The 13,489-nt window shown below is 46.8% G+C and overlaps 1 protein-coding gene across 1 annotated transcript in view; it reads right to left on the bottom strand.

Moving 5' to 3' along the window:
* The window catches only part of LOC137371058 (dynein heavy chain domain-containing protein 1), a 373,825-nt gene that overhangs the window by 307,703 nt on the left and 52,633 nt on the right, over positions 1-13,489 (bottom strand). The window contains exon 7 of the mRNA XM_068032957.1: positions 12,584-12,634. Within this exon, the coding sequence (XP_067889058.1) occupies positions 12,584-12,634 (51 nt within the window). The remainder of the gene's footprint in view (positions 1-12,583; positions 12,635-13,489) is intronic.

Below are 13,489 nucleotides of genomic sequence, written 5' to 3'. Positions count from 1 at the left end.
TGCTGGGGCCCTGGCAGAGATTTTTGTATCATCGTTAGCCACAGGTGAGGTAATGGAAGACTGGAGGATAGCTAATGTTGTGCTTTATTGAAGAAGGGCAGCAGGGATAAGCCAAGGAACTACAGGCCAGTGAGCCTTACATCAGTGGTGGGAAAGTTATTGGAAGGGATTCTGGGAGACAGAATTTATATGCATCTGGAAAGGCATGGTCTGATTAGGGATAGTCAGCATGGCTTTGTGCGTGGGCAAACATGTCTCACGAATTTGATTGAGTTTTTCGAGGAGGTGACCAAGAGGATTGACGAGGGCAGGGCGATGGACGTTGTCTACATGGACCTTAGCAAGGCCTTTGACAAGGTCCCGCATGGTAGGCTGGTCCAGAAGGTTCGAACACATGGGATCCAGGGTGAGCTAGCAAATTGGATACAAAATTGGCTTGGTGATAGGAGGCGGAGGGTGGTAGTGGAGGGTTGTTTTTCAGATTGGAGGCCAGTGACCAGTGGTGTGCCGCAGGGATCGGTGCTGGGCCCTCTGTTGTTTGTCATATATATTAATGACTTGGATATGAATATAAGGGGCATGATTAGTAAGTTTGTAGATGACACCAAAATTGGTGGTATAGTGGACGTGAAGAAGGTTGTCTAAGGTTACAACAGGATATAGATCAACTGGGAAAGTGGGCAAGGGAGGGCAAATGGAATTTAATGCAGACAAGTGTGAAGTGATGCATTTTGGGAAGTTAAACCAGGGCAGGACATATACAGTGAATGGCAGGGCCCTAGGGAGTGTTCTTGAGCAGAGAGACCTTTGGGTGCAAGTACATAGTTCCCTGAAAGTGGCAACACAGGTAGACAGGGTGGTGAAGAAGGCGTGTGGCATGCTTGCCTTCATCGGCCGAGGCATTGAGTACAAGAGTTGGGACATCATGTTACAGTTGTACATAACGTTGGTTAGGCCGCATTTGGAGTATTGTGTGCAGTTTTGGTCGCCGCACGACAGGAAAGATGTGATTAAGCTAGCGAGGGTGCAGAAGAGATTCACAAGGATAAAGAACAAAGAACAAAGATAATTACAGCACAGGAACAGGCCCTTCGGCCCTCCAAGCCTGCGCCGATCCAGATCCTCTCTCTAAACATGTCGCCTATTTTCTAAGCTTCTGTATCTCTTTTCTTCCTGCCCATTCTGTATCTGTCCAGATACATCTTAAAAGACTCCATCGTGCCCGCATCTACCACCTCCGCTGGCAATGCGTTCCAGGTGCCCACCACCCTCTGCGTAAAGAACTTTCCACGCATATCCCCCCTAAACTTTTCCCCTTTCACTTTGAACTCGTGTCCTCTAGTAATTGAAACCCCCACTCTGGGAAAAAGCTTCTTGCTATCCACCCTGTCTATACCTCTCATGATTTTGTACACCTCAATCAGGTCCCCCCTCAACCTCCGTCTTTCTAATGAAAATAATCCTAATCTACTCAACCTCTCTTCATAGCTAGCGCCCTTCATACCAGGCAACATCCTGGTGAACCTCCTCTGCACCCTCTCCAAAGCATCCACATCCTTTTGATAATGTGGCGACCAGAACTGTACGCAGTATTCCAAATGTGGCCGAACCAAAGTCCTATACAACTGTAACATGACCTGCCAACTCTTGTACTCAATGCCCCGTCCGATGAAGGAAAGCATGCCGTATGCCTTCTTGACCACTCTATTTACCTGCGTTGCCACCTTCAGGGAACAGTGGACCTGAACACCCAAATCTCTCTGGACATCAATTTTCCCCAGGACTTTTCCATTTACTGTATAGTTCACTCTTGAATTGGATCTTCCAAAATGCATCACCTCGCATTTGCCCTGATTGAACTCCATCTGCCATTTCTCTGCCCAACTCTCTAATCTATCTATATTCTGCTGTATTCTCTGACAGTCCCCTTCACTATCTGCTACTCCACCAATCTTAGTGTCGTCTGCAAATTTGCTAATCAGTCCACCTATACTTTCCTCCAAATCATTTATGTATATCACAAACAACAGTGGTCCCAGCACGGATCCCTGTGGAACACCACTGGTCACACGTCTCCATTTTGAGAAACTCCCTTCTACTGCTACTCTCTGTCTCCTGTTGCCCAGCCAGTTCTTTATCCATCTAGCTAGTACACCTTGGACCCCAAGCGCCTTCACTTTCTCCATCAGCCTGCCATGGGGAACCTTATCAAACGCCTTACTGAAGTCCATGTATATGACATCGACAGCCCTTCCGTCATCAATCAACTTTGTCACTTCCTCAAAGAATTCTATTAAGTTGGTAAGACATGACCTTCCCTGCACAAAACCATGTTGCCTATCACTGATGAGCCCATTTTCTTCCAAATGGGAATAGATCCTATCCCTCAGTATCTTCTCCAGCAGCTTCCCTACCACTGACGTCAGGCTCACCGGTCTATAATTACCTGGATTATCCCTGCTACCCTTCTTAAACAAGGGGACAACATTAGCAATTCTCCAGTCCTCCGGGACCTCACCCGTGTTTAAGGATGCTGCAAAGATATCTGTTAAGGCCCCAGCTATTTCCTCTCTCGCTTCCTTCAGTAACCTGGGATAGATCCCATCCGGACCTGGGGACTTGTCCACCTTAATGCCCTTTAGAATACCCAACAATTCCTCCCTCCTTATGCCGACTTGACCTAGAGTAATCAAACATCTGTTCCTAACCTCAACATCCGTCATGTCCCTCTCCTCGGTGAATACCGATGCAAAGTGGTTGCTTGGTTTGGAAGGCTTGAGTTATAAAGAGAGATTGGATAGGCTAGGTCTGTTTTCCCTGAAGAGAAGGAGGCTGAGAGGGGACATGATAGCGGTATATAAAATTATGAGAGGCAGAGATAAGGTAGATAGCCAGAGTCTGTTTCCCATGGTAGGGGTGACTAAAACTGGAGGGCATGGAGTTAAGGTGAGAGGGAGGAGGTTTAAAGTGGATCAAAGGGGTAAATTTTTCACACAAAGAATAGTGGGTATCTGGAATGAGCTGCCTGAGGAGATGGTGGACGCAGGAACAGTAGCAACATTTAAGAGGCATCTGGACAGGTACTTGAATGAGCAAGGCATAGAGGGATATGGAATTAATGCAGGCAGGTGGGATTAGTATAGATAAGCATCATGATCGGCATGGATGCGGTGGGCCGAAAGGCCTGTTTCTATGCTGTACGACTCTATGACTCTATAACGCCCCTGCTCTCCTTCAAAGTAGCCATGGGATCTTTTACACTCATCTGAGAGGATAGGCCAAGTCTCAGCTTAATGCTTCATGCGAAGGACCTGCCATCTGAAAGTGCAGCACTCCCTCAATACTGACCCTCTGACAGTGCAGCACTCCCTCAGTACTGACCCTCTGACAGTGCAGCACTCCCTCAGTACTGACCCTCTGACAGTGCAGGACACCCTCAGTACTGACCCTCTGACAGTGCAGGACACCCTCAGTACTGACCCACCAACAGTGCAGCGCTCCCTCAGTACTGACCCTCTGACAGTGCAGCACTCCCTCAGTACTGACCCTCCGACAGTGCAGCACTCCCTCAATACTGACCCTCTGACAGTGCAGGACACCCTCAGTACTGACCCACCAACAGTGCAGTGCTCCCTCAGTACTGACCCTCTGACAGTGCAGCACTCCCTCAGTACTGACCCTCCAACAGTGCAGCACTCCCTCAGTAGTGACCCTCCGACAGTGCAGCACTCCCTCAATACTGACCCTCCGACAATGCATGACACCCTCAGTACTGACCCACCAACAGTGCAGCGCTCCCTCAGTACTGACCCTCTGACAGTGCAGCGCTCCCTTAGTACTGATCCTCTGAAAGTGCAGCACTCCCTCAGTACTGACCCTCCGACAATGCAGGACACCCTCAGTACTGACCCACCAACAGTGCAGCGCTCCCTCAGTACTGACCTTCCGACAGTGCAGCAATCCCTCAGTACTGACCCTCTGACAGTGCAGCGCTCCCTCAGTACTGACCTTCCGATAGTGCAGCGCTCCCTCAGTACTGACCCTCTGACAGTGCAGCGCTCCCTCAGTACTGACCTTCTGACAGTGCAGCGTTCCCTTAGTACTGACCCTCTGACAGTGCAGCACTCCCTCAGTACTGACCCTCTGACAGTGCAGCGTTCCCTTAGTACTGACCCTCTGACAGTGCAGCACTCCCTCAGTACTGACCTTCTGACAGTGCAGCACTCCCTCAGTACTGACCCTCTGACAACGCAGCGCTCCCTAAGTACTGACCCTTTGACAGTCAGTGATTCCTCAGGACTGACCCTCTGACAGTGCAGCACTCCCTCAGTACTGACCCTCTGACAGTGTAGCACTCCCTCAGTACTGACCCTCTGACAGTGTAGTGCTCCCTCAGTACTGTCCCTCTGACAGAGAAGCGTTCCCTCAATACTGACCCTCTGACAGTGCAGCGCTCCCTCAGTACTGACCCTCTGACAGTGCAGCAGTCCCTCCCTCACATACCAACATAGGAGTAGGCCATTCAGCCCATCATGGCTGATCAGCCACTTCAATGCCTTTTTCCCACACTATCCTCATGTCCCTCCACGTCATTGGTATTTAGAAATCTGTCAATCTCTGTTTTAAACATACTCAATGACTGAACTTCTACAGCCCTCTGGTGTAGAGAATTCCAAAGTTTCACAACCCTCTGAGTAAAGAAATTTCTCCTCATCTCTGTCCTAAGTGGCTCCCCTTATTTATTTTTTATTCATTCATGGGATGTGGCCAGCATTTATTGCCCATCCCTAATTGCCCTTGAGGAGGTGGTGGTGAGCTGCCTTCTTGAACCACTGCAGTCCATGTGGGGTAGGGACACCCACAGTGCTGTTAGGAAGGGAGTTCCAGGATTTTGACCCAGCGACAGTGAAGGAACAGCGATATAGTTCCAAGTCAGGATTGTGTGTGGCTTGGAGGGGAACTTGCAAGTGGTGGTGTTCCCATGCATCTGCTACCCTTGTCCTTCTAGTTGGTAGAGCTCGCAGGTTTGGAAGGTGCTGTCTAAGCAGTGTTGGTGTGTTGCTGCAGTGCATATTGTAGATAGCACATACTGCTGCTACTGTGGGTCGGTGGTGGAGGGAGTGAATGTTTGTGGATGGGGTGCCAAGCAAGCGGGCTGTTTTGTTCTGGATGGTGTCGAGCTTCTTGAGTATTATTGGAGCTGCACCCATCCAGGTAAGTGGAAATTGTGTCCCCTGGTTCCAGAACCCCCCAGCCAGGGGAAACATCTTAGCAGCATCTACCCTGTCTATCCCTTTAAGTATTTTGTAGGTTTCAATGAGATCCCCTCTCATTCTTCGAAACTCTAGAGAATACTGGCCCAGTTTCCCCAATCTCTCTTCATAGGACAGTCCCGCCACCCTAAGAACAAGTCTGGTGAACCTTCGTTGCACTCCCTCTACGGCAATAATATCCTTCCGAAGGTAAGGGGACCAAAACTGCACACAGTACTCCAGGTGCGGTCTAACTAAGGTTCTGTACAATTGAAACAAGACTTCACTACTCCTGTACTCAAATCCTCTTCGATAAAGGCTAACATACCATTAACCTTCCTAATTGCTTCCTGCACCTGCATGTTCGCTTTCAGTGACTTATTGACAAGGACGCCAAGGTCCCTTTGTCTCATCTACACTTTCTAATCTCTTACCATTTAAGAAATACTCTGCACATTTGTTCCTCCTACCAAGGTGGATAACCTCACATTTTACCACATTCTTTCCATCTGCCACGTTCTCGCCCACTCACTAAGTCTGTCCAAATCCCCTTGAAGCTGCTTTGCATCTTCCTCACAGCACACATTCCGATCTAGTTTTGTGTCATCTGCAAATTTGGAAATACTACATTTGGTCCCCACATCCAAATCATTGATATATATTGTGAACAGCTGGGGCCCAAGCACTGATTCCTGCGGTACCCCACTCGTCACAGCCTGCCAACACGAGAATGACCCGTTTATTCCTGCTCTCTGTTTCCTGCCTGTTAACCAATCCTTAGTCCATGCCAGTATATTACCTCCTGTCCCATGTGCTTTATTTTGCTAACCAACCTCCTGTGGGGGACACTATCTGCAGGAACTGTTCCAGAATCTATAGAATTTTGGAAGATGATCACTAATGCATCCACTGTCTCCATAGCTACCTTTTTCAACACTCTGGGATGTAGAATATCAGGTCCTGGGGGCTTATCAACCTTCAGCCCCATTAATTTCTCCAATACAACCTTCTTACCAACACTAATTTCCTTCAATTCCTCATTCTTCCTCGTCCCTCGGATCTGTAATTCTGGGAGATTTCTTGTATCTTCCGCGATGAAGATAGACACAAAGTAATCATTTAGCTTCTCTGCCATTTCTCTATTCCCCATTATAAATTCACCTGACTGCCTATAATGGACCCACATTTGTCTTAGCCAAATGTTTCCTTTTCCAGAACCTATAGAAGCTTTTACAGTCTGTTTTTATATTTTCTGCTAGCTTACATTCATATTCTATTCTCCCTTTCTTTATCAGTTCATTCGTCCTCCTTTGCTGTATTCTAAAATCCTCCCAATCCTCAGGTTTATTACTATTTCTGGCAACTTTATAGGCCTTTTCTTTTAATCTTATACAATCCTTAACTTCCTTTGTTATCCACAGTTGATTACCTTTACATTTGGGGTTTTTGTGCCTTGAAGGAATGTATAGTTGCTGTAAACTATATAATAATTCTTCAAAAACTATCCATTGGTTTGTGTACTATCATACCTTTTAATATATTTTCCCAATCCACCTCAGCCAATTTGCCCCTCATACCTTCATAATTTCCTTTGTTCAAATTTAACACCCTGGCTTCAAATTGAAATACCTCACTTTCAAACATAATGTAAAATTCTATCATATTATGGTTACTCATCCCTGAAGGTTCCGCTCTCTCTCCCTCACCTGCTGCATGCTGCCTCTCGCACACCTTGCACATGGTCTGTGCAGATTTCTCCCGATTGCTTCCTGGGGAATCCAGCTTGATCCTGGTTTTTCCATCCATCCGATACTCAGGTTCTGAAGATGGCTGCGAGGTATCGACATTGTTGACAGACTCCACAACCTGAGGAACAATGTTACAGACTCTGAGCGACATGCCATCTCTGCTCACACTCCTTTAAACTCTCCAAATCCCCTGCCTTCCATGAGAAACGTGTCTTTGAGGAAATGATACCTCACTTCCTACCTCTTGCATACTTCCGATTTGTAGATGGTACGTTTGCTAAATTTGAATCTGCAGCTGCATGCAATAATTTCCTTACATGTCTTAATGGGCTCCATCCTGTGCTCAAATTCACCTTTGAAACGGAGCAGTCAAATGAGCTTCCTTTCCTTGACGTACTAGTTGAGAAATCTGTTAAGGGGTTAAGATCTGTTAAGATCGTCGCGGCACAGTGGTGCAGTGGTTAGCACTGCAGCCTCACAGCTCCAGCGACCCGGATTTGGTTCTGGGTACTGCCTGTGCAGAGTTTGCAAGTTCTCCCTGTGTCTGCGTGGGTTTCCTCCGGGTGCTCCGGTTTCCTCCCACAGCCAAAGACTTGCAGGTTGATAGGTAAATTGGCCATTGTAAATTGCCCCGAGTGTAGTTAGGTGGTAGGAGAATATGGGATTAATGCAGGATTAGTATAAATGGGTGGTTGTTGGTCGGCACAGACTCGGTGGGCCGAAGGGCCTGTTTCAGTGCTGTATCTATCTATGACTCTACCACGGTCCACCGCAAACCTACCTTCACTGGTCAACACACGTGTTGGGATTCTTACAGTTACACACGCAATAAGATTGGCCTTATCGGCAACCTCGTAAATAGGACCCGAGCCATTTCCTCACCATGTAAGCTTGATGCTGAAATAGGGTGAATCAAAGACATCCTGCATGACAATGGGTACCCTGATCAGATCATTTCTCACTGTATATCGCGTAAACTTATGAACGGGCCTGAGGCCGTCATTTTTGGCCCTGAAAAGTGTCCAGACTACCTCAAATTACCCTGGAAGGGTAAAGTATCCCAAAAATTTGAGCAACAGGTAAAGCTAGCTGTTTCACGCTGCTACTATGCAGTAGCAACACGTGTGGTGTTTGCCACTAACAAGATGCTGCAGTGAAGCCAAAAGGATGTCCTGCTTATCACATAAATAAGTAATATGAATTTCTATGCTCGTGTGATGCTAGGTATATAGGCCGTATGTCCCAAAGACTGTGGATCGTATCAAACAACATGTCTCTTCCGCTGTTTGCAACGGGCAAGGTACAGGCTGTACGCAACCAGACCGTGCTTGCAATACTCAAAACACAGTGTCCAACATTAGAAGTGATTCTGCGATTGGACAACATCAGCTAAATAATCCTCAGTGTGCTAATAATTATGCTGACAACCAATTTAAGATTGTAAGTAGGGCTCGCAGTGTGGTGCAATTACACGTACTGGAAGCTACATATACACAGGGCCCTGTTCTTTGCAGACAGAAAGAACATGTACACACATTGTGCCTGTTTCAGCTGAACAAAATAAGTGATAGCCATTTACTGGTTCATTCCTCAGGGCAATGCCTTGACCAATCAGAGTCAAGCTGCCTGGTTTAAATTTCAACAAAGCTTGGCAGTTAACTGTCAGTCACCATAAACTGGTGCATTCTCCATGGCAATGTCTCTACCAATGAGAGTTCACTTGCCAACCAATCAGCACTCTCTTCTCATGCAGTATTAGTTGTTGTTTTCCCTTACATTGTTTATTCTTGCGGATTGTCCTGATGAGTGCAAGACGAAAAGCTTTGACAACATGTCTCTATTTTCAACAAGTATACGTTACAACCAAGGTGGGAGGAGTGCATTGTCTTTTCTAGTTCCACTTCTCCACAAGTCACAACATCTATTTAAATGTTTACCCAATTATCGATGCAGTCACTCTTAGACTCTATTCTTTATCCTAGAATAAAATACACCAACCAGGTTTCTTTCATAAACAACAAAATTACCAGTTTATTATAAAACAAGACTTAACTAGTAACAAAGCAAAGCATTAACACACAGAGTGAAATACGAAAGTTCCCTTTTTTAAATTCCCCACACACAAACTCACTGAAATAATACAGAAATACTCTCTGCAGAGGTCTGTTACAAAAAAAGACAGAAAAGAATACTTTGTCCAAATACTTGCTAATTCTTGAAGAGAAAAGAAAAGATATGAAAAGATGCCTGTTGTCCCTTTTTGGTCTGGCATCCCAAATATGCACAGACAGCTGTCACTGGGATCTTTCTGAGCAGTTCTTTTCAGGAGAAGATGAGGATCAGTTTGGCAGGCTTTCTAGGAGAAATGCAGCATCGGTTTCTCTATTTCTTACACTTGATTCTCTGGAAGTTCTCAAAGAGATGGAAGAGGGTGAGCTGATGGTGGCTCTCTCTTTGCTGGTTTTCTCCAACTGCCTTCAAAACAGTTCACACCCCAACATGCTGTCCAAAACGAAACTAAAAGCAATATCTCCTGACCTCTATAAATCTTGACCTGTCAAGTCTCTGTAAACAGCTTCCCCAGGTCACCAAGGTTTCTGTTGTTTATTGCTTAAAGCACATGGTTTCCAGCAAGGTTGTTTTTAAACAACATCTCAGGCAGAGCCAGGCAGAGTGGGACTGGGTGGCTGCCAGACAGACAAGAAGGTCAAGGCAGGTAGTGCAGGAGACCCCGGAGAACATCCCACTTTCTAACTGGTATTCAGTTCAGAGTATGGATGGGAGAGAGGGTTCCTCCGGAGAGTGCAGCGAGAGCCATGACCAGAGGACCATGGGTGGCTCAGCTGTGCAGGGAGGGAGGAGAAAAGACAAGAGAGCAATAGTGGTAGGGGATCCTATAGTTAGGGGAACAGATAGGCGTTTCTATAGTCGCAAACATGATTCCAGGATGGTATGTTGCCTCCCTGGTGCAAGGGTCATGGATATCACCGAACGGTTACAAAGCATTCTGGAGGGTGAGGGTGCACAGCCAGAGGTCGTGGTTCACATTGGTACCAATGATATAGGAAGAAAGAGGGATGAGGTCCTGCAGGCTGAGTTTGGGGAGTTAGGAAAGAGATTAACAAGCAGGACCTTAAAGGTGCACTGAGGATCATCTTCAAATCCTCACTGGATATGGGTGAGGTGCCAGAGGATTGGAGATCTGCGAAAAGTCTGACCTCGGTGGTGGGTAAATTATTAGAATCAATTCTGAGGGACAGGATAAACTGCCACTTAGAAAGGTGGCACTGATCAGGGATAGTCAGCATGTATTTGTTAAGGGAAGGTCATGTCTTACTAATTTAATTGAATTCTTTGAGGAATTAATAAGGAGGATTGATGAGGGTAGTGCAGTGGATGTGGTCTACATGGATTTTAGTAAGGTATTTGACAAGGCCCCGCATGGCAGACTGGTCAGTAAAATGAAAGCCCATGGGATACAGGGGAATGTGGCAGGTTGGATCCAGAATTGGCTCACGGACAGGAAACAAAGGGTAGTAGTCGACGGATGTTTTTGCGAATGGAAAACTGTTTCCAGTAGCGTTCCACAAGGCTCAGTATTGGTTCCCTTGCTGTTTGTGGTATATATTAATGATCTGCACTTAAATGTGGGAGGCATGATTGGGAAATTTGCTGATGACACAAAAATTGGTCGTGTAGTTGATAGTGAAGAGGACAGCTGTAGACTCCAGAAAGATATCAATGGTTTGGTTGAGTGGGCGGAAAAGTGGCAAATGGAATTCAATGCGGAGAAGTGTGAGGTAATGCATTTGGGGAGGGCAAATAATGCGAGGGAATACACAATAAACAGGAGGATATTGAGAGGGGTAGAAGAAGTGAGAGACGTTGGAGTGAATGTCCACAGGTCCCTGAAGGTGGCAGGACAGGTAGATAGAGTGATGAAGAAGGCATATGGAATCCTTTCCTTTATTGGCCGAGGTATAGAATTCAAAAGCAGGGATGTAATGCTGGAACTGTATAAAACGCTGGTTAGGCCACAGTTGGAGTATTGCGTACAGTTCTGGTCACCACATTACAGGAAGGACATAGTTGCTCTGGAGAGAGTGCAGAGGAGATTTACAAGAATGTTTCCAGGGCTTGAAAGTTGCAGCTATGAGGACATTTTGGATAGGCTAGGGTTGTTTTCCTCATAACAGAGGAGGCTGAGGGGTGACTTAATTGAGGTGTACAAAATTATGAGGGGCTTAGATAGAGTAGACAGGAAGGACCTGTTTCCCCGGCAGAAAGGTCAGTAACCAGGGGGCACAGATTTAAGGTGATTGGTAGAATTGGTAGAGGGGACATGAGAAAAAACTTTTTCACCCAGAGGGTGGTGGGTGTCTGGAATTCACTGCCGGGAATGGTGGTCGAGGCAGAAACCCTCAATTCTTTTAAAATGTACCTGGACATGCATCTGCAAATCTATGGACCAGGTGCTAGAAGGTGGAATTAGATTGGGCAGCTAGTTTTTCGGCCGGCACAGACATGACAGGCTGAATGGCCTCCTCCGGTGCTGTAATTTTTCTATGGTTCTATCTCAGTGTCCTTTCAATGAACTGCCAACAACAAAGCAATGTCCAGCTTCGATGAAATCTTCAGCTTTCCAATGAATTCTCTACAATTTAAATATAAGTCCTCAAAAATATATACTAAACAAAAAATATAGAAGCACTTTCATAACATTTCCTTAAGTATAGAGACCAAAACTGCACACAGTATTCCAGGTGTGGTCTCACCAAAGCCCTGTACAATTGTAGCAAGACTTCCTTAATCTTGTACTCCAGGTGACAGTGGCATAGTGGTAATGTTACTGAACTAGTAATCCAGAGGCCCTGGCCAATGCTCTGGGGTGTGGGTTCAAATCCCACCACAGCAGCTGGAGGAACTTAAATTCAATGAATAAACATCTGGAATTGAGAAGTTAGTCTCAGTTCTGGTGCGATGAAATGAATAGCGATTGTTGTTAAAACCCATCTGGTTCACTAATGTCCTTTCAGAAAGGAAATCTGCCATCCTTACCTGGTCTGACCTACATGTGCCTCCAGACCCACAGCAATGTGGTTGACTCTTAACTGCCCTCTGAAATGACCTAGCAAGCCAATCAGTTGTCAAGGGCAATTAGGGATGGGCAACAAATGCTGGCCTTGCCAGTGATGCCCACATCCCATGAAAGAATAAAAAGGCCAACATGTCATTTGCCTTCTTAATTCTTTGCTCTACCTGAATGCTAACTGTCTATGATTTGTACAAGGACATGCAAGTCCGTCTGAACATCAGCTTTTACTCATAGACACGCTGGGTTGAATTGTCTCTTTCAGTGCTGTAACTTTTCTATGTTTCCATGTCCTCTCTCTGTGTTGGATCATTCTATGATGGCAGTATACTTGTTGGAACAGTAAATGTGAACTGACCATCAGTTTTAGGAACTCCCTGCGGGAAGGCAATACTCACCGCTATGATGCTGTCACCCACCGACCTCAGGATTCCCGACATTTTCTCAAACAACAGCTGGCGAGAGGGGAACACGATCATGTTTCCCTCGGCATCGAATACCAGCTTCACCTTTAGTAATGCCAACTGGGTTGGGTTCGTGGTCTGTGAGACAAGAAAAAGCGGAGAGCGTGGAGTCTTCAAAATACTGTCCCTCATCCCAATCATAATCTACCCATTCACTCCCTTCCCACAGCCCATGTCCACTCTCCCCCATCACTGACTCTACCCACCCATTCACTCCCCTCCCACAGCCCATGTCCACTCTCCCCCAGCACTGACTCTACCCACAGCTTTTGTCCACTCTCCCCATCACTGACTCTACCCACAGCCCATGTCCACTCTCCCCCATCACTGACTCTACCCACCCATTCACTCCCCTCCCACAGCCCATGTCCACTCATCCCCATCACTGACTCTACCCACAGCTTTTGTCCACTCTCCCCCATCACTGACTCTACCCACAGCCCATGTCCACTCTCCCCCAGCACTGACTCTATCCACAGCTTTTGTCCACTCTCCCCATCACTGACTCTACCCACAGCCCATGTCCACTCTCCCCCATCACTGACTCTACCCACCCATTCACTCCCCTCCCACAGCCCATGTCCACTCATCCCCATCACTGACTCTACCCACAGCTTTTGTCCACTCTCCCCCATCACTGACTCTACCCACAGCCCATGTCCACTCTCCCCCATCACTGACTCTACCCACCCATTCACTCCCCCCCACAGCCCATGTCCACTCATCCCCATCACTGACTCTACCCACAGCACATGTCCACTCTCCCCCATCACTGACTCTACCCACCCATTCACTCCCCTCCCACAGCCCATGTCCACTCTCCCCTATCACTGACTCTACCCACCCATTCACTCCCTTCCCACAGCCCATGTCCACTCTCCCCTATCACTGACTCTACCCACCATTTAAACCCCTATTGTATCCAAGCTAGTG

The sequence above is a fragment of the Heterodontus francisci genome, chromosome 6 (genome assembly GCF_036365525.1).
Source record: "Heterodontus francisci isolate sHetFra1 chromosome 6, sHetFra1.hap1, whole genome shotgun sequence".
Taxonomy (NCBI): domain Eukaryota; kingdom Metazoa; phylum Chordata; class Chondrichthyes; order Heterodontiformes; family Heterodontidae; genus Heterodontus; species Heterodontus francisci.
Note: the sequence above shows the minus strand (reverse complement) of the source record. Positions and strands in the feature narration are given on the sequence as shown.